Raw genomic sequence first — 25,772 nt, 5'->3', positions numbered from 1 at the left:
GCGAGCCTGCCGACCGCAGCCTACAACCTAGCGGCAGCTACACCTCCTTTGCCTCTAGCCTAGATCGCAGCATCGTTTCCCCCCCGAACTTGTCCACAAGCAAAAATAACGTGAATACCCTATCTAGAGTCTATTTTTCATCGCCGTCGTCGCCATTTCCTGAAATTGGCAGTCCTCTCCCTTGCCCTTGTCGCCACAAAAACACAAACAAGCTACTGCAGATCCCGCAGGCCCAGCGGCGTCGGCGTCAGCGGCGCCTGCGCCTCTTCCTTCTCACCCTCTGATCCCTCCTCCCGGCGCGGCTCGGGGGAAGCGTTGACAGCCGGGTGCGGCGGGGAGGCGGCCGCGGGAGCCGGGAGGAGTTCTGGACCGCGCCTCCCCACCTCCACCCCCAACTTGGTACGCTCCCGCGGCCGCGCCCCGCCGCTGACACCGAGCTGAAAGAGAGGCGGGCCGCGGGGCGGGGCCGGCGGAAAGGGCGGGGCGGTCACGCCGCCTGTCCCGTGCCCGCGGCGTCACGTGCCCGCGCCGCAGCCAATCGCCGGGCGGCGCTGCCCTGGGAGCGAGGAGGCTGTGGTGAGAGACAGACCGAGACCGGAGATGTTTTCAAGCCCGGCGCTGGCGGCGTTCGTGGCGGTTGCAGCGGCGACAAAGACAACGACAGCGACGGCAACCCCTAGGCACTGACTCCGGGGCTGAAGCCGCCGGTGTCGACGGTGCCTGGGGTCCGTGAGTGTGAGGGGGGCGTGGCGACAGGCGAGGAGGAGGAGGAAGGAGGGGCGCGGTTTCGACCCCGTCCCCGGCGCCCCGGAGGAGACCCGTCAGATCTGCGCCGCTCCCGTCCCCGTCCCCAGAGCAAGGTAGGGGACGTGCCGCGCCCACCTCGTTGCTTTCCGGCGCGCCAGGCCGGCCCGGGGAGCCGCGGGGCTGGCGGTGACAGGCCGTTAGTGGCCGGGCGCGGGGCCGCCCCGCCCGCCGCCGCCGCCGCCGCCGCCCCTCCAGCCGCGTCGGGGAGCCGCGGCGCAGCTGGCAGCTGCCGGCCGGGCGAGGGTTGCCATGCGGGGCGGGGGCCTGGGCGGGGTGCACCCCCGCTACCACTCCCCGTTCCCGGGGCTGGGGCTGCCGCTGCCGCCGCTCGGAACATGGCGGGGTCGGGAGGAGCGTGTGCGTGCGAGTGCGCGCGGCCGAGAGGGCGCCGCCGGCTCGCCGCGGCCGGACCTGCGGGGCGGGGCGGGGGCGCGCCCAGCCCGGGCCCGCCCGCCGCCCGCCGCCCGGAGACCGCCGCGGCCCCGCCGGGGGCAGCCTCGGGGGTGCCGGGGGTCGGAGGAGAGGGTGGCGATGGGAGAGAATTGCCATTTTAATGGTCTCAGGGGAGGGAGAGCGGCCGCGCTGCAGTGCCGTCTGAAATGCCAGTGCAATCCTTGCCGCATCGGTTCTCTTCATCGTCTCGTGAGTGTCCGCCCCTTCGAATGATGTCCTTAGACCTTCAGAGCGGGTCAGGTCCTGAGGTCTTATTTTGAGGTGCACTATGGTGTGACGGACCCTGGACGATCTCAAAGCGTTGAGTAAACGGCTGTACAAAGAGGTTACCGAAGCCCAGCTGACAGCTGTTTTGATAATAACAGAAGCAGATCCGGATGGGAAGTGAACGCTGTTGCGCCAGCTGAGATGGAAGGAAACGTTTTAAGCGGTGCAGTCCCCGAGGCTGTCCCGTCCCCTGCACACCCGCGGCCAGAAGGCGGACGTGGGTGAGAGATGGGTTGCAGAGCCAGTGGTCTGGAACGTTTTGGAATTTACTCTCTGTAATCCTGAAGTGGAAATGAATCGGTGTTTTCAATCATGTTAACTTTTTTTTTTTTAGACGGTTTATTGTAAATTAATAAAGGAAGACTAATAAAGTAGCTATTTTTAACGGACTATTAAAAACATATGCCAAAGAAGGCTGTTAAAAATCTTGGGCACCACCGATCTGTTTCAGTTTCTTCAATCATACAAAGGCTTTCCTGGAGATTAGCTCAGAACTGGCAGGACATATGTTCTGTTGTTGCCAAGTGGCTTGAAAACAAATGAGATAGTGTCGGACTGTATAAGATCCAGTCGCTATATTAAACTAATCGTGTTGGGGAAAGTCTTTAATTTGGGCTAAACACAAAAACATTTAATGATTTGAAATGTTTCCCCCAGGAGATGATTGGCAAAGGTAGAAGTGTTTTACTGCTTAAAGATCTTTTATATTTGACACAAGCACTAATTAGATGTCTAAGGATCTGCATATGGTTTGACTAAGGTTAAGTTGAACAAGTCAGAGTATGTGTTCTTTTAGGAACAGGCGCAGTGTTAAAATGGAGTAAAATCCAAGTTAAGTGGTTTTCATGGAAGGAAAAGTAAAACAAAACAAAAAACCAGGAGGCCTTAATATCTTAATTTTTATAGTTTCCATGGTTATTGCTAAAATGGCTTATGAGCAAGTGGAGCTGGGACAGTGGGAATCTCTAGTGTGTACTTCATGAAGAATAATTGAGGAAAGTAGAGAGAACAAAAATATTCAGATAAGGAAAAAACTTAGGTAGGTGGATGTTGTTCGATCTCTGCTTTTCCTTCTTTAATATCAAGAAGGGAGGGCTCTCTACTCCCCTCCCCTCCTCTTTTTTTTTAAAATGTTATTTTCTTTCCTATAGAATTGTTTGGAAATGTGACATTCTTCTGAGGTAGATTGGAGAAATGGCAGTAAGGATATTTGGAAAACATTAGAAAAGAGACTTTTCTAAATAACAATAAATTTAAGTTTCTTAGTTGACAAGCAGTTACATTTTATTTAAACTGTTTTTATATTTTAAGCACATTATTTCAGTCTAAAAAGAGAATGATTAGTGAGATGACTGTTTTCTCTTTTTGTTTTGTTAATCCTCACTCGAGGATATTTTTTTCCATTGATTTTGTTAGAGAGTGGAAGAGAGAGGGAAAGAAAGAGAAACATCGATGTGAGAGAAACACATCTACTGATTGCCTCCTGCAGGAGCCCTGGGGAGGAGCCTACAACCAAGGTACATGCCTTTGATCAGAATGGAACCTGGACCCTTTGGTCCTCAGGCAGATGCTCTACCCATTGAGCCAAGCCAGCTAGGGCTAGACTGTTTTCTTTATATAAACTTGGTGATACTGAAGCAACATCTATCAGATAGACATGAAAAATTTATACAGTAATTGTAATAGGTTGCCTAAGAGTTAGTAATACTACTTTCTGACTTGGAACTTGTTAAAACTAATATCAACGTGTATTTGTAAAATACCTTACTGTGTAAAGAGTACTATCTTGGAGATTTATTCTTAAAACTGGAAGAGACCTCAAGTTTTCTAATCAGTTTTCCTCATTTTACAGATAAGAAAATAAAGGCCTAGAAAATAAATGACTTAATGTCAGTTCAACTAGTTAAAACAGTCTGGTTTGGGGCTAGAGGTTTCTTTCTGTGAAGATGCTAATTTGCCTCTTTCTTTAAAAAGTAGCTTTATGGAGTAGTGGAAAGAACATCTTATATCTATCTATCTATCTATCTATCTATCTATCTATCTACCGTATTTTTCGGACCATAAGACGCACTTTTTTCCCCCCAGAAGTAGGGGGAAAAAGTCCCTGCGTCTTATGGTCCAAATATAGCCTACACATATACTTTTAAAAAAAAGTTTTTTTACTTGCCCGGCTCTGTGTGGTCTCTGTGTGCTTGTCCGGCTCTAAAATGGTTCTAAATGCTGCTGTTTACTTTACAGGGTTGATTACATGTGTTTATGACTGTGATGTTGGGTTTTAATGCACATAAAATATTTTAGGACACTATTTGTTTCAGAATCTTTTTTTCTTCATTTCCCTTCTCTAAAAACTGGTGCGTCTTATGGTCCGGAGCGTCTTATGGTCCGAAAAATACGGTATATAAAAGCCTAAGCCAGTGGTCAGCAAACTCATTAGTCAACAGAGCTAAATATCAACAGTACAACGATTGAAAATTTTTTTGAGAGCCAAATTTTTTAAACTTAAACTTTTTCTAACACCACTTCTTCAAATTACACTCACCAGGCTGTGGTATTTTGTGGAAGAGCCACACTAAAGGGCCTAAAGAGCCGCATGTGGCTCGTGAGCCACAGTTTGCCAACCATGGGCCTAAGTGATTGGTAGATCGGCCAGTAGCTATGACATGCACTGACCACCTGGGGGCAGACACCCAACACAGGAGCTGCCAAACTGCAGTCATTTTGCAGCTGCGGTTCTCAGGTGATGCACCCAGAACCAGAGGAGGGAGACAGATTCCAGGGTGCGTCACCTGAGAACCTCCCTCTTGCAATCCAGGACCCCTCAGGGGATGTCGGAGAGCTGGATTCAGCCCTATCCTCACCGGCCAGGCTTAGGGACCCCAACGGTGCACGAATTCATGCACCAGGCCTCTAGTTGAAATATAAGTGAGCAGGCCTGAGTTTAAATTCTTGATTTGTCGCTTCATAACTGTGGTTTTTGACAAATCACATTAACTTTCAGAATCTTTTCTTCTTAATCTATAAAAAATAATTTTTCTACATAATTTCCAGAGCTGCTGGAAGGAACAAATGTGATTACATATGGAAAGCTCATTGTATATTATAAACTTTTTATATATATTTAAGATTTGATGATACTATCTTTAAAACAAATACAGATCTTACTATGTAAGGTGTCAAGATCCCTTGGTTTTTGCTTAGCCTTAGCTTTGTTTTCAGCACCTGCTGCTTTATAGATTATAACTCCCTGCAGATATGTTTTCTGATACCCACTTAGTTCTAATCTTAGTAAAGCCACTTATTGAACATTTTAAAAATTGTAGTTGACTTCCTCTGGAGAGAATATAAAATTTCTTCATATAGCATTTGAAAACATTCTCCTATACACTCATGCATGCATAATCAGTTTTACAGTGGGTTTAAAAAAAATAATAATAATAATAGTGAAAGTATCTTAGTTGCAGTGCTGTTACTAGTTTCCAGATATAGCAATAACAGGAGATAATTTTCCTTTGTAAACTTAGCCTTGAATAGTTCATGTTAAGGTTATCTTATAGAACTAAAATACATTGAAATGTTAAGACAGAGGTTTTGTTTACTGGCTTATGCTGTTATGTTTAAAGACCTTTTTTTCTAGTGATTTAAATTGATAATATTAGAAACAAAGCATATTTTAGTATTACACAGATTATTAGTAAATTTGAAGCTAAAGTTTACAGTGAACAGTTGTTGAGTATCTATATATATTATAAAAGCCTAAGCGACCATTCTACTGGTAGCTATGATGCACACTGACCATCAGGGCAGATGCTCAATGCACAGGCATGAAAACATGGAACAGACTGATTAATCTCAGAGGAAAAGGGGAAGGGCAGGGAGAGATTAACCAAAGATCTTATAGGCATATTAGAGGCCCAGTGCATGGATTCATGCACTGATGGGGTCCCTTGGCCTGGCCTGTAGAGATGGGCTGAAACCAGCAGTCCAACATCCTCCAAGAGGTCCTGGATTGCAAAAGAGCGTAGGCCAGGCCGAGGGACCACTCCAGTGCATGAATCCATGCAACAGGCCTCTAATTTAGAATATGTGTTCAAAGTTTTAAGTGAAACATTCAATTTTTATAACAACCTTGTAAAACAGACGCTATTATTCTAACATAAAGCTGAGGAAAATGAAGCTTTGAACATATATGTGAGATGTAGATATTCACAGGCCTAAAAATATGACATTTCTATTGTCCTTAATTATTTCTCTGCCATTAACTAAGAGTCTTAGCTGATTTTGAGAAAGGCATTTTCTTAAATTTCAGACTTCATGAAAAATGTTTAAGGATTAGCTATTCTACCTTCTACTTTTGCGTCAAAAAATAAAATAGAAAAGTAAATACCTTAATAGAATCATGGAAGATTGGACAGCAAGCCTATGAGATTCTGATATAGTTGTTGGTTGATTTTTTTTAACTATATATTTTTATTGACTTCAGAGAGGACAGGAGAGGGAGAGAGCGATAGAAACATCAATAATGAAAGAGAATCATTGACGGCTGCCTCTTGCACCCTACCCCCACTGGAGATCGAGTCCACAACCCAGTTATGTGCCCTTGACCGGAATCGAACCTGGGACCCTTTAGTCCTCAGGCTAATATTCTATCCACTGAGCCAAACTGGCTAGGGCAGTTGTTGGTTCTTTTTATATGAGTTGGCAGAAGCAAATTATTCTCAATAGCTACAGAGGGACTACAGTTAACATTTCAAGCGGCTATTCTAATAAACATCACCTTGATATTGATATCATTGCCCTAAAGAAACATTTTAATCAGAGTGACTAAAGAAAAAAAACTCACTAAACTTCTAAATTATATTGGGGCCATAATTGGGGAAAATATCACAAATATTAGTGATAAGCCGAAACTAGTTTGGCTCAGTGGATAGAGCGTCAGCCTGCAGACTGAAAGGTCCCAGGTTCGATTCCGGTCAAGGGCATGTACCTGGGTTGCGAGCACATCCCCAGTGGGGGTTGTGTAGGAGGCAGGTGATCGATGTTTCTCTCTCATCGATGTTTCTTACTATCTCTCTTCCTTCTTCTCTGTAAAAAAGTCAATAAAATACATTTTATATATATATATATATATATATATATATATGTGATTTTTAAGTTACCTTATTGCTTGAAAGAGTGGTGAGAGTTCTATAGCATTTCAGATTTCAGATTGTTCTTCCTCATACATAGGAGTTTTGTTGACATTCTGACTTTTTAAAATATTTTATTTTTATTGATTTCAGAGAGGAATGGAAAAGGAGAGGGAGATAGAAATATCAATAATGGGAGAGAATCAATGATTGGCTGCCTCCTGCAAGCATCACAATCGAACCGTGACTTCCTTTTTCATAGGTCGAAGCCCAACCACTGAGCCACGGTTGCACCTCCAGGTCCATCACACTGTAAAAAGTCAATGTATATTTATTGATTGACTAAGAATGTCAGGAGAATGATCGGACTAGCATCAAGAGAATGAACTGGGAGTAAGGGAGAAAAGATAGGTAGCAAATGAAAAGGCAATGGTTACTATAATAAGGGATTTAATAGAAATTAATTTTCAAAATGGGGAATGATATAATACCATTTTTAAAAAGAAAATAATTCTAGAAGTATGGAATTCAGTTAGAAGGCAAGGTGATTATTAAAAAGGTTTTTAGGCTTTAAGGTATTAGGTTCTGCTAAGTCCAAGCAGAAGACACTGCTTGTATGTAATTTAAAATTTAGCAGAAAAAGATAATTATTTAAAACAAAGGATCCATAAACATTGTAAAGTTATGTTGCAAATTCTTTACTACATATATGTTCAGGAGAAAGAACCTAATGGCTTTCAAGCTCTGAAACAGGTTTGTCCATAAAAGATTAAGAATCACTAACTTGGCCCTAACTGGTTTGGCTCAGTGGATAGAGCATTGGCTTGCGGACTGAAGGGTCCCAGGTTTGATTCCAGTCAAGGGCATGTACATCCCCAGTAGCAGATGTGTAGGAGGCAGGTGATCGATGTTTCTCTCTCATCGATGTTTCTCACTCTCTATCCTTCTCCCTTCCTCTCTGTAAAAAATCAATAAAATATATTTTTTAAAAGAATCACTAACTTGGAAATTTAAGTTCAATTTTTTTGGTTGTCCATGGTTTATTGATAATATTACAGCCTAGCAAAAGATTCAAATGGCTCCATGTGGTGTTTTGAAATTCATCTCAACTGTAGGCTGAGTGACCTGCAGGTTGGACAGTCTGTTAAAGTCCAAGAGCTTCAGCATTTCCTTAATGTCAGGATCAACTTCAATGATCTCTTAATCCAAAGCTGAGACCTCAGGCACATAGTTGTCTCTCCTGTCCCTCTCCTCCTCCTGCAGCTTGATAGAGATGCCTCTCACAGGCCCCCAAGCCTGAGATCTTGTTTTGGAGCTTCTTGCTGGGGATAATGGTGATCTCGAACACGCGCTTGTTGGTGTGGAAGCCTTGCCCAGGCGCGTTAGTATTTCTCGAAGAACCAGGGCACCTTCTTCACGGACTTAGTGCGAATGCAGCCCATATTGGCGAGTCCCTGGTGAAAGTGCTTAAGTTCAGTTTATTGATATAGAACTATACCATTCTTAAATAGTCCTAAATTTATGTTTTAGGCATTATTTTTACAGTATACTTCCTTTCATAGATAAAGCTTTTTAATATTGGTACCATCAGTGGGGCTTGTCTATTTTCCCCTCCAATTCATAACATTTGTGTGATTATATATTAGGACATGTTTTATTTTAAAAGTAAAACCAAATAATGCAAGTATTCTTTCCCAGTAGGGTTGGAGTTTTCACAGTACCACCTTTTTCTTGTTACTTTCTGAACTGCTATTAGAATACAGTGAATTCTCTTCACTGGTTCCTCATTACCATATTTTCTTTATTCTTCTCAGCATACTTTAGCAGGGAAACAGTTTATAATTCTAAACTGGTCTGGTCAGAAGAGCTATTGATAATACATACTGCTACCCTCAGCCAGTTTAGAGCATGTTTTCTTTCAAACTCCTTCAAATATGCTGAATTCGTGTGTGTACTATAGTAAATAGGTTTATGTTGGAAAGTGAGGAGGATACAGAAAAAGTGAAATAGCAGGTCAGGGCTTAAACAATTCAATCCTGGTGTGAAGTCATATGGAAACTATAATTTTAGCTTTGTTGTTTATAACCTACACTATTGTTGAGTTTGGGTGGGAATAGTATGGTATGCAGATTATAAATAACTTAATACTGATATTAGCATTGCTCGGTCATATAGGGGACTGATTTCAGCTACCTATAACTGCAAAAAGAATTTGGGCATCTATAAAGCTGATTTTCAGGATCATAGACTTATAATTCAAAAGCAGTGATAATGCTTGGCTAGTATGTCTCAGTGGTTGAGCACACACCCAATTATGTAAGCAATTAAAAGTCCTTTCCTTTCATGTAAGCCTAAAGTATGTGCCAATCTTTTTTTTTTTTTTTTTAACAAAAACAGTAAAAGTGAGTTAAGGCATTATTTGGGATTAAAATTTGAATGGTACCTGAGTACCTGAGGTATATGTTGCAAAGATCAGCTGCTTTGTCTTTTGAGGGCAGGAGAGGGGGCAAACTTACAATATCAAAAACTTTTATTTTGAAATATTTCAGATAATTTAAAAGAAAGAGAAAATAGCAAAATGAGCACCTGGGTGCCTATCACCAGTTAAGAATTAAACATTATAAATTCATTTGAAGGCCTCTATATATCTTTGGTCCAGTTCCTAACTCCTTCAGAGGAATTCCTATCTCCCTCTCTTTGCATAAACTTTTTTCCAACAGTGACTTTTCCCTTTCTCTGTGGATCTATATATTTTTCTTTCTTCATATTTCACCTCAATGACCTTTTCATTTTAGCTCTATTTTATATTTTATATAACAGAGGTCTGATAGGGGAGTTAAAAATAAGTGGTATACATGAAGTCGAAATCCGCCTTAAAATCTAGGCAAAGGAAAGTTAGACTTCAATGCTGCATAGTACAGAACAGAAGTGATAAAGTAGATGTGAAAGTAACCTAATGAAATAGTTATTTTAGGATTATTAGTCTGGTAGTAGCAGCGTGAGGAACAGTGAGTCTGAAAGGAAGTAGAGAATTGCTAACTCATTTTGACTGACCTTTTCTCCTAATTACTCTGATAGTGAGATTTTATTTGGCCTCTAAACACTTTACCATTTTTGAGAGGAGAAAGGAGCTGGTGGCAAAGTGCTGAATTACTGCTGTTTCTAATTGTCAGGATTTGGGAGGTTATTCCTGTCCCCTTTGAGAATCTGTTGACAGCAAAGTGGAAATGTAATGGCTCTTAGACTTTTTTCAGTTCTAAATGCCAGAGATACAAGTAAAACTGCCTAACCATTTCTCTGAGTTGTTGCAGCCCTCTACTGGTCTGTCGAAGTTGCACAGTGTAGAACCCAGTAGAGCTAGAAGGAGGTCAGTAAATCCAGCAACTGTTTTTAGAAATTTAGACAACATTTATGTCAACTGTCCCAAAATTGGAAATGATTATTTTATAAATTCACCTTAATTCTGGAAGTAAATATCGATACAGATATAGATATTAAATGCCCAGGACAAATAGATAATTATAAACACAACTGCCTGTATTACTTTCTTTTTAAAACTTTAAATGTATTGTTAGAATGTGGTCCTTTATGGTCCAGTGTTTGACAGTATAAAAAAAATATTTTCCCCACTATTATTTTTTGTTATTATCTAATGAAGTAGTGAGAATTTATTGGTTTATTTATTTGTTATTTTTTAGTCCTCACCTGAGGATATTTTTCCCATTGACTTTTAGAGAGGGGGAAGAGAGAGGGGGGAAAAAAATGGAGAGACACATCGATTGGTTGCCTCCTGTCCATGCCCCAACCAGGGATGGAATCTGCAACCTAAGCATGTGCCCTGACTGGGAATCCACCCCACAACTTTTTGGTGCAGGATATGACTCTCCAACCAAACAAGCGCACCTAGCAGGGCGAGAATTTTATTTTAAAATAATTTGAGCCGTGACCAATTTTACTCAGTTGTTCATAGGGCTGAAGAGTCACAGGTTCGGTTCCTAGTAAAGGGCACATAAATCGGTTGCAGATTCAATCCCCAGCCCTCTGTTAGGGCTCCAGCAGGAGGCAACCAATCAATGTGTCTATCTCATGTTGATCTTTCTCTTCCCACTCTCCCTTCCACTCTCTAAAAATAAATGGAAAAAATATCCTCACTTCTCAGATAAGAATTTTTAAAAAATTTATGAGATATTGTTTAGTTATTACTATTAGAAGATAAATTAGCCGAAACCGGTTTGGCTCAGTGGATAGAGCATTAGCCTGCGGACTGAAGGATCCTGGGTTCGATTCCCGTCAAGGGCATGTACCTTGGTTGCGAGCATATCCCCAGTGCAAGAGGCAGCTGATCAATGACTCTCTCTCATCGATGTTTCTAGCTCTCTATCTCTCTCCCTTCCTCTCTGTACAAAATCAATAAAATATGTTTAAATAAAAAAAGATAAATTATTTGTTATAAATTAAATATAACAAATAAATGCCAATTTTAAAAAATTATTTTTAAAGCAATTTTTACTTCTTATTGCTGGAGTCAGAAATGTGGGTGTTATTCTAGCCTACTTGCTTATTTACTGTTTCTTTCTAACACAATATAGTCATTGTACTTTAAGTGGTCTCCTCTCATCTAATTCCTCTTTAGTCTACCTTCAAAGTTTCAGAAAAAGCATATTTCTACTCAAATTGTTACTACTTTTTTGAAAGTTTTAATTTGCTGCTTTAAAAAAAAATAATATATATATATATATATCTATGAAAGGAAGGGAGAGGGATAGAGAAAGAGAGAAATTTATGAGAGAAACATTAATGAGAAAAACATCATCGACTGGCTGCCTTCTGCACACTCACTACTGGGGATCAAGCCCACAACCCTGGCGAGTATCCTGACCTGGAATTGAACTGGCAACCTCTTAGTTCATGGGTTGACGCTGTCATTGAGCCACATTGGCCAGGCTTAATTTGCTTTTTGTCATAATGTTGAAACAATACAAGATGCTTCATGATGTGGCTCTGCTACTTTTTTTAGCCTCATTTTCTACTGCACTGTTTTTCAGTTTTCACTCTCCCTGGCCTGCTTTCTTGTGGGTTGTCTGTTCACACCTGTGCTTCTCTTTCCCCTACAGCCCCGTCTAGTCTGTTCCATCTGTGTCTATCTCCTCATAGTCATCAGTAAGACTCTTATTTCAGTATTTACCTCTTCTCTAAATTCCCCATTCATACCCTATATACAGCACCCAAATTGGGTGATCCCTTTGTGCTAGTACTATTATTTCTGCAGCATTTATTATTTCATATGGTAATTAACTTATCTTTTGTTCCTTAAAAACTAAATTTCCTTCAGGCTAGAATTGTGACTCATCTTTAGTTCTATTGCTTGGCATATAGATGTTTAGTAAATGTTAAATGATTGAATAATTACATGAAGAAATTAGTATGATAGCTAAAGGAAATAACCATAATTTAAAAATTTTAACACTAATTTTTTGTGTGTGCTTATTTCATAATATATCTGTATTTAAGAAAAAGAGGAGGCGATAATGAATTGTAGAATTTTAGGACTGGAATGGACCTCATTTTAAAATGTAGAAACTGAAACCTAAAGCGTTTACTAGAAAAAATTAGAAGAACCCAGGTGTTCTAGTACATTTTTGTATTGCTCCATTCCTCCTAATATATTTTGCCTTAGACTTGGCTAAGATTAGTTGGTATTGGTTGTTTTTATTTCAAGCATTTGGGCTATCTAAATATTACTCGTTTATATCACAGGTTTACCTTTGTGGAATTTTGAAGGTGATACACTCATTTAGCCAAACCAAGTTACCATTTATAATGTATTTACTTTGTATAGTAAGTCTTGAATTATCTGCCATCCTCAGATTCCTAAAATATATAATATTTAGCAGCACCAACCCAAAGTGCAGCCTATCTTGACTGGATTGAGCTTCTATCCTAAATATTTTGTGTCCTTTATATTCTGGTGGCTGGGTTAAAAAATATAAAACACCTTTTTATCTCTTTTGCTCTACCTTTGTCTGAAGCAGTCTCTCACTTGCCATCTTATTATTATTATTTCCCCTGTGTTCTACCCAGAGAATTGTAGTCATCCAAAGGAAATCAAGTGTAAGTCAACCTATTATGTATATAGTTTTAATTTTTATTTGAAGATTATACCATACATGTTCATTATAAAATCTAATATATAACTGCATAAAATAAACATTCGTTAAGGACTTTTAAGGACATTGTTGAGAACAGATTATTTTAAAGGATGTGGATGTTTTGTCTTCATCTTTGGGATGCTGTTGGTCAAATTTGTGATTTTATTATACTAATTTAATTTTTTGGTCTGAAATTACAACCATCATATTCTTTCTTTCTTTATTTTTTTTTTAATGACTTTGTACAGAGAGGAAGGGAGAGAGAGAGTTAGAAACATCAATGAGAGAGAGTCATCGATCAGCTGCCTCTTGCACACCCTCTACAGGGGATATGCCTCCAACTAAGGTTTATGCCCTTGACCTGAATCGAACCCCGGGACCCTTCAGTCCCCAAGCTGATGCTCTATCCATTGAGCCAAACCGGTTTCAGCACAACCATCATATTCTTATGGGAAAATGGTATGGAATAGCTGCCAGAAAACATTGTGGTGAAAATCAACGTGGGAAGATGTGATAAAGAAAGCACTCTTCCTTTTCAAGGTCTAAATTCTCCCTTGCATGGTTTAAGTTGTTACTGTAATGGTAGGAGGGGATGGGAAGGAAGAGATAGGGGAATCTGGTGATGTTCCAGAAGCACACCATTTATTTTGAGGCCTTTTCCATTATTTTTTTAAAACCACTTTTTAAAGTATGATGACGGAATTAAGCTCTTTGGTGTTTGTTTAATAGGAAATACTTAGTTTTTATTTTGGTTTATTCTTTATTCTAAATGTTTATTCTTTTCTGTCTGGGGGAGATAATAATTATTTTATAATTTAAGCTATCATTTTTGCATTTGTAGAAATACAGAATTTGGAGTGAAATTTTTCTAAACCTCTTACTCTGGAATTGGAATTTTGGAAGGATAGAGATCTTCAGTGTCATCTAACCTAACTTTTAAGAAGAAACAGGATCTATAATACTATCAATGATAAAAATATATTAAAAAAGAAGAAGAAACAGGAATATTGAGTATTGATGAAAGTCAACTAAAAAGTCGGTGGTAGATCTCAGAATAGAATAGTGGACTTCAAGTTCCCTGCTCAAATCACGGACAAAGCAATGGTCATTTTCCTAACTGAATGACTGTTAAAAGGATCATTGATTTCTGTTGCTGTGATTTGATCCTTTGCCAGTTGCCTTTATTCTCAATAATTTTGGAGGAGCCAAAACCGGTTTGGCTCAGTGGATAGAGCGTTGGCCTGCGGACTAAAAGGTCCCTGGTTTGATTTCGGTCAGGGGCACATACCTTGGTTGCGGCACATGCCCAATGGGGGGTGTGCAGGAGGCTACTGATCAATGATTCTCTCTCGATACTTCTAGCTCTTTATCCCTCTCTCTTCCTCTCTGTAGAAAATCAATTAAAATATATTTTAAAAAATAATTTTGGAGGAAGCATTTTTTACCCCCACAGCAACTTTAGCTCAGTGAAAGCTGGAATAACAAAAATGTTAGGAATTTCCATTTCATTTTTATGGTTCTCTGCCTTTACTTTCTTTAGGTAGAATATAAAATTGATAAATTTATAGAGCAGCATTTGAATATTTTTATGTACATCAAGTACTGTGCTAAGACATCATTTTAGTTCTTATAGCCTTAACAGTTGAGCTTTTTCAATTCATGACAGATGAATAAATTAAATAACTTGGATTTTGTTTTCATTTGTATTTAAAGTGCATGTTTTGAGGATTCAGGACAAAAAGGTGGACTACTGAGGGAGCTCCTTTTTTCAGATATATGGAAATGCTAGATAAAAATAAAACATTAAAAAAAAAATACACAGCTCAGCTTCAGAGAAAAAAATATGAATCTGCAGGTGCCTAAATAGGAAAGAGGAATTCAAAGTCATAATAGAAAACAGATATTTAAGCCCTGTCCTAAAAGGAAAATAGACAGATACTTCTTAGTGTGTGAGTTTTAATGCAGTACTGGAATCTACAGGCCCAGGAATAGCAGGGAGCTGAGCCCAGATCAGGAAGAATCTGAATTGTATTCATGAATGGGGCCTTTAAAAAAAGTTAATCTTCCAGCCTGAGTTTATATTTCCTGATAAAATTTCTTCCAATTATTTTATTTTTAACCTTTGAGTACTCTTTGTGGTCTCTTTTACAAAGTATATTGCTGAATCTTATTTTTATATAACCTTACAGAATTATATTTTTATTAACGACCTTAATCCATTTTCATTTATTGTAATAACATATATTGAAAATTATTTATATTTTATTTACTATACTTCTACTTATTTCCCACAATCAGTTTCTTAATCTCAAATATATGTGTGTGTATGTATATATACAGAATGTCTGTAGTTTCGATAGCATTTTTACAACAAAATGTATTTTAATGAATACCACCTTTTTAATTATTCAATGTATACATTTTTTGGGACACCCAGCATATGTGTGTGTGTGTGTGTGTGTGTGTGTATTCCTCCAAGGAAGACAAGTACTTTAATCACTTTCTCACTCATCTCTAGTCTCTTCCACTCTACCCCTTACCCCCAAGTTTCCCAACAAGCATGTTAATGTTTTGTAGAATTTTAGTTCTGGATTGTTTAGGGGTGTTTTCCTCGATAATTTCCAATTAGTCCAGCCTACACTCTTTTTCATGGAATAGCATTGACAGCTTTGGTGTTCTGTTTCTGACCTTTTCCAAAGTAAGCAGGTAAGGTTTATGGAACAGTGTTTATAAAGTCTACAATAGCATGTAGCAATGTACTAAGCCTTCACATTCATTATACAATCATTTACCAAGAGCAGCTTTCAGTCCTACAGGCTCCAGTCATATACCTGTACAAGTGTACCGTTGTTTATCATATATACCACATTTTTACTGTACCTTTTCTTATTTTAATATATATTTTATTGATTTTCCACAGAGCGGAAGGGAGAGGGCTAGAAAGCTAGAAATGTCAATGAGAGAGAAACATCGACCAGCTGTCTGTTGCACACCCCCTACCGGGGATGTGCCCGCAACCAATGTACATGCACTTGACCGGAATTGAACCTTCCAGTCCGCAAACCGACGCTCTATCTGCTGAGCCAAACCGGTTTCGGCTTTACTGTACCTTTTCTATGTTTATCAAATAAAGTTACCTACAGTATTCAATACAGTAATGTGCGGTATAGGTTTATGGCCTAGGAGCAATAAGCTGCCATACCATATAGCCTAGATATGTAGTATGCTATACAATTTAGGTTTGTATAAATGCACTCTATGATCTTTTTTTTTCATGGCAAGAATTTCAAATTTTATTGTATTTCTTACATGGCCATTAAATGTTGCTGGGATCTATGTCCAAAGTTTTGGATGGCAGCCCCTGTAAGGGTGAGGTTATACAGTAAGAAATTCACATTTAGGGGTTGCCCAAGGAAACCAGAGACTGATAATCTGGTTGCAATTATTGGAAAAGCCCATTCAGGACTGAACTGAGGTCCTTGGTTGCTGTCAGCAGCTGGTCCTTCACCAACCTGTACCAGGAGAAGTAATAAGACCTGTTAAATCTCTGGTTCCTGATAATCGGTGGTAGATCACAGGCAGGAAAACTGGCTGGTGGCTGCAGCTTGTGTTCACAATCTAGGGAGATCAGGGGAAGGTGCCAGCCCCATCACCACCCCCCTGCTACAGCCACTGCCAGCAACCGCAGCCACCAAGGTGTTTTCATCAACACAGACTCCAGTCCCTTCACCATGAAAAAATTGCAACTTTATTTCGGCATTTTTAAGATGTGTCTTTCATAGGATATGACATTATTTTTTTTCTTTTCTTTTTTATCCTCACCTGAGTATATGTCTGATATTATAATAATAATTCACATAGATACTAGAATGTAGCGTTTTTAGATCTTTGAGTCCATTTATAGGAAATTTAAAGCATGTCAGTCATTCTGCTTGTTGTGGCCCAATTCATGGTCCCATTGGCCAGCAGCCTCAGTGTAGTTCATTGTTGAGCAATAGTACTTTCTGTGATAATAGAAATATTGTTATGTCTGCACTGGGTAGTCCATAATTTAATTTTAATTATTTTAACTTGCAACAACCACATATGGCTGATAGGTTATCATACAGTAATGGTTCTCAACCCTTCTAATGCCGAGTCCCTTTAATACTGTTATGAATCGTAATGTAAATATCTGTGTTTTCCGATGGTCTTAGGTTCTACAGCAGCAGTTCTCAACCTGTGAATCATGACCCACTGGTTGAGAACCGCTACTAGGGTCGCCTAAGACCATCGGAAAACACAGATAATTTACATTACGATTCATTAACAGTAGTAAAATTACAGTTATGAAGTAGCAACAGAATAATTTTATGGTTGGAGGTCACCACAACATGAGGAACTGTATTAAAAGGTCACAGCATTAGATGGGTTGAGAACCATTGTCATACAGCAACTTCATGGCTTTCCCCCTTGGAACTTTTCTAAACCTCTCAAGCTTGGACATAAGCATAAGCTTATAAAAGGGTCCTTGCCCTGTTAAAGCTTGCAGAGTTGAAGGCTGAAAAAATTGGAAAGGAAATGATACATATAGTGATAATTACAGTGCAGTATGATAAGGATTAAATCAGTGAATAGGTCAATAAAGTGACTAAATGCCCTGGTGATGTCTGGAAGTTAGGTGAAGGAAAATAAACCACTTCAGGATTTTAAGTAAGAAAGGTTAGCGCTGGCCAGTGTTGCTCAGTTGGTTGGGCATTTTCCCATGTACGGAAAGGTCATACCAGTCAGGGAACATGACAGGATGCAGGTTGGGGGAGGGGGGGGCGGGCAATGATCAATGTATCCTCTCACATTGATATTTCTCTCCCCCCCCTTCCTGCCTCTCTAAAAACCAATAAAAACATTTATTTTTAAAAAGAAGGGCTTAATTAATTTTATTTAATTTAAAATAGAGTTAAGTGTTGTAAAATTACCAATCAAACCTATAAGGTTCTTAGTTGGACCATCAGAAATAACTGCCAGACCAATAACAGAACTGCCATAGAATATATTCTGAGTTCCTACTTCTGGAGCCATGCTCAAATGACAAAACCTTTGTCACTGCTTCCACTCAGTTGCTTCTGTTACCCAGAATACTGGAGATGTAAAATTAGTCTAGGGAAGGTGGGAAGAATTATAAATGTAGTTCCCTTTTTTTCCTCTTTAGTGTCAAGTCGAGTGGACTTGAACAAGAAAGCTTTCGAGGCACAATTTGATGAAAACTTATTTTAGGTTATGATAGCCTCCCTGAAGAAATAAATTATCTTATGAAGACATAGAGAAAACCAAATTGCATAAACTGCATAAACCTTAAATAGGTTTTATTGCGGAGGAATATACATAACCCTTATATATCCATTCTTTACAGATCCAGAATGAGAAGACTGATAAAAGAAGAAGCTAGCTGAAGAGCTATAAAATGCCCAAATCTGGGTTCACAAAACCAGTTCAGAGTGAAAATTCTGACAGTGACAGCAATATGGTAGAAAAACCATATGGAAGAAAGGTATGATATACTAAAGATTTGTTTACTCTTGGAACTGGGAAAAAGAGTTGTGCAACCATCATCACAAACTAGTTTAGACCATTCCATCATTGCTAAAAGATCCTCACATCCATTTACAATCAGTCTGTTCCTATCCCAACCCACAGATAAACCCTAAATCTGCTTCTAAAATCAGGAATTGTAAGTTTTCAAACTTCTTTTCAAAAATTGTTTTGGCCGTTCAAAGTCCTTTGTATTTTCATAGGATTAGCTTGTCACTTCCTTTTAGAAAAAAGCCTGTTGGTGTTTTAATAAGGATATTATTGAATCTGTAGATCACTTGAATGGTATTATCATATTAACAATATGTCTTCCTATCCATCCTCATAAAATATCTCTTCATTTATTTAGATCTTTAGCTTCTCTGAGAGATGGTTTGTCATCTTCAGTGTACAAATCATGTGCTTCAGTTGTTCAGTTACTCCTGTTTTATTCTTTTGGACACTACTGTAGATAATTTCATTTTGGGTTTTTCTTGGCTAGGATATCCTATCTAATAAAAGAGCAATATGCAAATTGACCATCTCTCCCAACACACAAGATTACCGCCCCCATGTGGTCAAAGATGACTGCCCCCATGTGGACACAAAACGGCCACTACAAGATGGCTGGCTGGAGAGGGCGGTTGTAGGCCATCAGGCCATCAGGGAAAGGCAGTTGGTAGGGACAAGCCCTCCAAGAGAGGGGAGTTAGAGATGATCAGGCCTACAGGAGATGACAGTTGTGGGGGACCCAGGCTTGCAGGGGCGGGCAGTTGGGGGCAACCAGGCCTGTAAGGAGGGCAGTTGCGGGGGAGGAACCAGGCCTGCAGGGGAGGGCAGTTAAGGGCAATCAGGCTGGCAGGGAAGGGAAGTTAGTACAACAAGGCCAGAAAGAGAGGGAAGTTAGGGGTGACTGGGCCAGTAGGGGAGGACAGTTAGTGGTGAGCAGGCCTACAGGGGAGGGCAGTTGGAGGCAACCAGGCCTGCAGGGGTATGCAGTTAGGGGCAATCAGGCCGGCAAGGGAGCAGTTAGGCATCAATCAGGCTGGCAGGGCAGTGGTTAGGGGGTGATCAGGCTGGTAGGCAGGTGAGCAGTTGGGAGCCAGCAGTCCTGGATTGTGAGAGGGATGTCCAATTGCCCGTTTAGGCCTGATTCCACCAGGATTGGTCCTAAACCAGCAGTTGGACATTCCTTGAGGGGTCCCAGATTGGAGAGGGTGCAGGCTGGGCTGAGGGACATCCCTTGCCCCGTGCACAAATTTCGTGCACCAGGCCTCTAGTAGAAATGTAATTGTTTTTTATATAGTGATCCTATATCAACAGTGACTTTACTGATCTCATTTTTTTGTTTTTAAAACTTTGTGGATTCCTTAAGATTTTCTACAAATGAGATGATGTAATTGGCATATAAAGATAATTTTACTCCTTATTAAATATGGATACTTTTATTTCTTGCTGATTGCACTGGCACTTTCTGCTTTTTTACTGTAGTGTTTAATCTCACATTTACTGTAATTGTTGATAAGGTGGTATTTATCTGCTATTTTGCTCTTACATATTTTATGTTTTTGTTTCTTATCTATGCTGCCTTTTAAAAGATATTTTTCATTGTGTTATTTAAATTTCTGTGTCTTTTGAAGAATGTTTCTTGAATTATAATCTTTAAAATATTGATCTAGGGATTATAATGTGCATTACTACACGTTAATATTGACTTAATTCCAGTAAAAATAGCAATGTTGCTCCATTATGGCTTCATTTGCTACTTTTCATGTTATCTGCAATATAGATTATATCTATATTTATTAATGCGACAACAGAATGTTATAATTATCTTATACAATCTTCTCTTTTAAAGAAATAAGAGAAGAAAAGAAAATGACTTTCTACTGGTTTTTGTTTTTACCTACATACCTACATACTTACCAATTTTGGCACTCTTTCTTTCTTTCTATGGATTAAAGTTATTGTCAGTATCATTTCCTTTCACTCTCTGAGAATTTTCCTTAGTATTTATTGTAAAATCTTCATCTGTGATTTCTCTGTCTTCATTGATCTAGGACTATCTTGATTTTGCCATTAAGAAAACAAAGTTTTATTCAGCTATAATTCATATACCATACAATTTACTCATTCAAAGTGTATAGTGCAGGAATTTTTACTGTATTTACAGAGTTGCACAATCTTCACTACTATCAGTTTTAGAATATTTTCACCTGCACCCATTAGCAGTCCTCACTGTTCTGGCCTCAACTTTCATAGCCGTAGGCAATCACCAGTCTACTTTTTATATAGATAGACTTGCTTATTCTGAATATTTAATATAAATGAAAGTATGCAATAGGTGGTCTTTCATGATAATTTGCCTTTATTTTCGAAGGATAGTTTTGTTGGATACTTGAATTTTTAGTTGTCTTTTTTTTTAATTAGATTAAATGTGTCATCCCACTTCTTTCCTGCTTTAACTGTTTCTGATGAGAAAACTGTTAAACAGTTTAACTGTATTGTGTTTACACTCCCTTATTTTATGAGGGATTGTTTGGTTTCCTGGATGTATAAATTAATGGTTTTTCATGAAATTTGGGGTGTTTCATTTATCTTTTTCTTTCCTTTTTGGCTATCTCATATCTTCTGTTGAACATATCTAATACATTTTCAATTAGTATTTTAAAATCCAGTATTTCCATTTGGCTCTTTTTAAAATTCATATTTTCTATTTGATGTCATTGTTGTCATATTTTATTTCATTAAAAAGAGTTGTATTGCTTTCTAGTCTTGCCACATCTAATATCTGGGCTCACTCAGAGAGGATTCTATTGAATATGTATTCCTTGCCTTTTTATATATCTTAATTTTTATTAAAAACTGAAGAATTTAGGTCATAGCAGCCCTAGATTCATTCTCATTACTTCCCAAGGACATTGTCATTGTTGATAGGTTATTGTTTTGATTTGTTTTTAGTAAACTGTCAGGAGCTTACCTGTGGTATTTGTCATGATACTGGTTCTCTCCCTCTCTCCCACTCTCCCTCTCTCCTCTCTCCTCTTTCCCCCTCCCCCTCCCCCTCCCCCCCCCCCTCTCCCTCTCCCTCTCTCTCTCTCTCTCTCTCTCTCTCTCTCTCTCCCTCCCTCTCGTCTTGCTTCCTCTCGTCTTGCTTCCTAGGGATTGCCCCTGTGTCTGCATAGATAAGCCAGCAGCCATTGATTGGTCAAAGATTATACTCAGACATCATGAGCCAGTAAGACTTTCTTTTACCTTCATTTTTTTTTAATTTAGGTCATTTTTTAAAAGTTAAAGTTGACATACAAAATTATATTAGTTTCAGGTGTACACTCCAGTGATTAGACATTATATAATTTGCAAATTGATCATCCCAATAAATCTCATACCATCTGACACCATAGTTATTAGAGTTTTATTACTATATTCCCTGTTATATACTTTACATCCCCATGATTGTATTGTAACAACCAATTTGTACTTCTTAATCCCTTTACTATTTTTACTTACCCTCAAACTCCCTCCTCTCTGGTAGCCATCAAAACTTTTTGTATCTATGATGGCTAACAATGTTTGCCTAGACCTGATGATTATCTGAGAGCCCACCCCACTTGTTTCTTCTCTGCTTGTTTGTTTATTTTGTATTATAGATTCAGTAGTTGATAGATATGTATTTATTGCCATTTTACTGTTCATATATTTTATCTTCTTAAAGAAGACCCTTTAATATTTCACGTCATGGTTTGGTGGCAATGAACTACTTTAGCTTTTTCTTATCTGGGAAGCTCTTTATCTGTTTTTTAATTCTAAATGATAGCTTTGCTAGGTAGAGTTATCTTGGTTGTTCTTCCTTGCTTTGCATCACTTTGAGTATTTCTTACCAGTCCCTCTGGCCTGCAAAGTTTCTGTTGAGAAGTCAGCTTACAGTCTTATGGGAGCTCTCTTGTAGGTAACTAACTGCTTTTCTCTTTCTACTTTGTCTTTAACCTTTGGCATTTTAATTATGATGTATCTTAATTGTGGATCTCTTTGGGTTCATTTTGTTTGGAACTGTTTGCACTTCCTAGACTTGAATGTTTATTTCTCTCAGGTCAGGGAAGTTTTCCCTCATTATTTTTTCAAATAGGATTTCCAATTTTTGCTCTCTCTCTCTTCCCCTTCTGGTACACTGATGGTATGAATGTTGGTATACTTGAAGTCGTCCCAGGAGGCTCCTTACAACATTCTCATTTTTTAAAAATTCTTTTTTATTTTTGCTGTTCTGATTGGGTATTTTTTGCTTCCTTATATTCCAAACATCTGATTTGATTCTTTATTTGAACTACTTAACTGTTAATTATTTGTAAGTTATTCTTCATGTCAGTATATACTTTATTTCTAACTGGTTCTTTTTTATGGTTTCCATGTCCTTTTTTATGCTGTTGAAGTTCTAACTAAGTTCATCTACTCTTTCCTTAAGTTCATTGAGCATCCATATAACCAGTGTTTTGAATTTTGCATCTAGTCGATTGCTGTCTTTGTTGTGTTTAGTTTTTGTGGGTTTTTTTCTGGAGTTCTTTCATTTGGGACATGATTTTTTATATCCTCATTTTGGCAGCCTTCCTGTGTTTGTTTTTATGTATTGGGTAGAGCTGCTACATCTCCCATGCTTGGTAGAGTGGCCTAATGTAGTAGCTGTCCTAGAGGGTATAGTGGCACAGCATTCCCACTCCTGAACTGAGCTTTTCAGGTATTCCCCACTATATACACTTTCCTGTTGTAGTTGAACCTTGATTGCTGTTGGCATGTCAATGGAAGGGATTTATCTCCACACCTATAAGCAGTAAAGACTGGCTGGGCCCACCAAGAAGGACAAGCTGTGCAAGAGAACACACTATAGAGCAGGATTTACTTCAGCAGGGCTCTGGTGCCTCCTTGAGTGTGTCTCTTGTGGAGGTGGTTGGGTGGTGCATCAGTGTGCTCTGAAGCTGTCCACCAGGTGCACTGGCTCGGATCTCCCCAGAGGTGCAGGTCAAGGTCAGCTGCCATCTGTGTTTTGCTACCCAGTATGAACTACAAAATGATTTGCAGAAGACTGCTACTTGTACTGGGGTTGGAGGTGCAAGGCAAGGCAAAGCTACAAACCAACTCCAGCTGCTGCTAGTGCCAGGCCTTGGGCCACTTAGCAAGAGGTATGGGGTACATGGAGGCCAGATGGAACTTGTTTGATTCTACTTGAGAGATTTTAGGAAGGCTTAAAGCATGAACCATGACTATTTGTATGAAAAAGCCTCTGGAAACAATTTGAGTGGGCTCTCAAGTTGGGTGGGGTGGGCTCTCAGATAATCATCAGGTCTAGGCAAACATTGTTAGCCATCATGATGGAGATAGATATGGTGAGTGCTTACTGGCTCTGTAGAGGGAGTTTCAGAAAAGGAGCAATGACCTCTGCCAGCACTTCTGTCTGTTAGAAAACTGCCCCTCCAGTTCTCACCCTAATGCTGGACAATTCAGTTTCTCCCTCTATGTCCCTAGTACCTTTTGAGCCAGGCGAGCGGTTAGGGGTGAGCTGTCAGGAAGGCAAATGGATAGGGGCAAATGGTCCTGGATTGTGAGAAGGATGTCTGACTGACAGTTTAGGCCCGATCTGGCAGTTAGACATCCCCCAAGGGGTCCCGGATTGTGAGAGGGCACAGGTCGGACTGAGGGGACCCCCCCCCCCCAACTTGTGCGTGAATTTTATGCACTGAGCATCTGGTATATACTCTATATAGGTCTAGTAATAATTAATGTCGTTTTCTAATACTTTTTTTAAAATCGAATTTATTTAAATAATACAACAAAATTTAATCAACAATATAGTTGCCATTGTTTTCTACTACTTGTGCCCAACGCTCAGGAAGCATTTTAATCCCTCTGTTGTAAAATTCTTGTGATTTTGTTGCAAAAAATTCGGTCAATGCATTTTTGAGGCATTCTTCATTATTAAATTTTTTTCCAAGAAGAAAGTTTTGCAAAGAATGAAACAAATGGTAATCGGAAGGGGCAATATCAGGAAAATATGCAGGTTGAGGGAGAACTTCCCATTCCAACTGGCGCAGTTTTTCAGCAGTGATTCTTGCAGTATGCGGTCGTGCGTTATCGTGGTGAAGAATTACGCCCTTCCGATTAATCAGCGCGGGTTCTTTTTCTCTTAAAGCTTGGGCTAACCTTTCCAATTGGGCACTATACACTGCACTTGTAATGGTTTGGTTAGATGGTAAAAGTTCATAATGAAGAATTCCTTTAAAATTCCACCAAACACACAACATCACTTTTTTCGCATGCAAGTCAGGTTTTGGCGTGGGCTGCGGAGCCTCATTTTTGTCCAACCATTGAGGCCGCCTTTTCAAATTAACATACAGCACCCATTTTTCATCTCCGGTAACAATTTGCTCTAAAAACGGCAAACGGTTTTGACGAGAGAGGAGCGAACTGCAAATTGTGACTCTTTGATTACGGTTGTTGTCGGTCAACTCATGAGGAACCCATTTTCCAAACTTTTGGACTTTGCCAAGTGCACGCAATTATTGGAAATTGTTTTTTGTGAACAATTTAAAGTTGTCACAAGCTCTTGTTGGGTAATTTGAGGATTTTGCACCAAAAGAGCTTGAAGAGCTTCTTGATCAAAATTGGACACATGGCCTCGACCACTCTTGTCATCTAACGAAAAATTTCCCTCGCGAAATTTCTCAAACCAACACTGGCATTTTCTGGCACTAACTGCATCTTGACCAAGAGCACTACAGATGTTTTTTGCAGCCTCACTTGCTTTTCTTCCTAATTGGAACTCGTAAAGCATGCAGTGCCGAATATGCTCTTCATCTGCCATCTTCTTAGCCCTAGTTTTGCAACAAAAACCAAACCAAACACAAACTTTTTCAAGCAAAACTTGTTAATTGCACTTCACACGTTCTGTAGATACCACGTGTTTGAAGGTTATGTCAATACAAGTCAGCGCCAAGCAAGATTTTAAACGAATGTTTAAAAACGACATTAATTATTACTAGACATTAATTATTAAAAGCCTAAGTGACCGTTCATTCAACTGTTCCACTGTTTGACTGGTAGCTATAACGTGCAATGACCACCGGGGGGCAGATGCTCAACGCACAGGCATGAAAACATGGAACAGACTGATGAATCTCAGAGGGGACGGGGGAGGGAGAAGGGCAGGAAGAGATTAACCGAAGATCTTATATGCATACTAGAGGCCCAGTGCATGGATTCATACATTGGTGGGATCGCATCCGTAGGGTCCCATCGGTGGGGTCCCTCAGGGTGGCCTGTGGGGATCAGACTGAAATCAGCAGTCCAACATTTCCCAAGGGGTCCCAGATTAGGAGATGGTGATTCCATGCACGAATCTGAGCACTGAGCCTCTTGTACCTGAATAATAATTAAA

The 25,772-nt window shown here is 39.6% G+C and overlaps 1 protein-coding gene and 1 pseudogene across 5 annotated transcripts in view; one reads left to right on the top strand and one right to left on the bottom strand.

Moving 5' to 3' along the window:
* The first annotated feature begins 714 nt into the window (after positions 1-714).
* The window catches only part of ANKRD12 (ankyrin repeat domain 12), an 82,321-nt gene continuing 57,263 nt past the window's right edge, over positions 715-25,772 (top strand). For all 5 annotated transcript variants that reach the window (XM_036418592.2, XM_036418589.2, XM_045574717.1 and 2 more), the window contains exons 1-2: positions 715-860; positions 18,192-18,329. In XM_036418592.2, the coding sequence (XP_036274485.1) occupies positions 18,243-18,329 (87 nt within the window). In that variant the 5' untranslated portion in view covers positions 715-860; positions 18,192-18,242. The remainder of the gene's footprint in view (positions 861-18,191; positions 18,330-25,772) is intronic.
* On the bottom strand, positions 7,671-8,095 carry LOC118707770 (annotated as a pseudogene).

This window comes from Pipistrellus kuhlii, unplaced genomic scaffold (genome assembly GCF_014108245.1).
Source record: "Pipistrellus kuhlii isolate mPipKuh1 unplaced genomic scaffold, mPipKuh1.p scaffold_m20_p_6, whole genome shotgun sequence".
Taxonomy (NCBI): domain Eukaryota; kingdom Metazoa; phylum Chordata; class Mammalia; order Chiroptera; family Vespertilionidae; genus Pipistrellus; species Pipistrellus kuhlii.
Note: the sequence above shows the minus strand (reverse complement) of the source record. Positions and strands in the feature narration are given on the sequence as shown.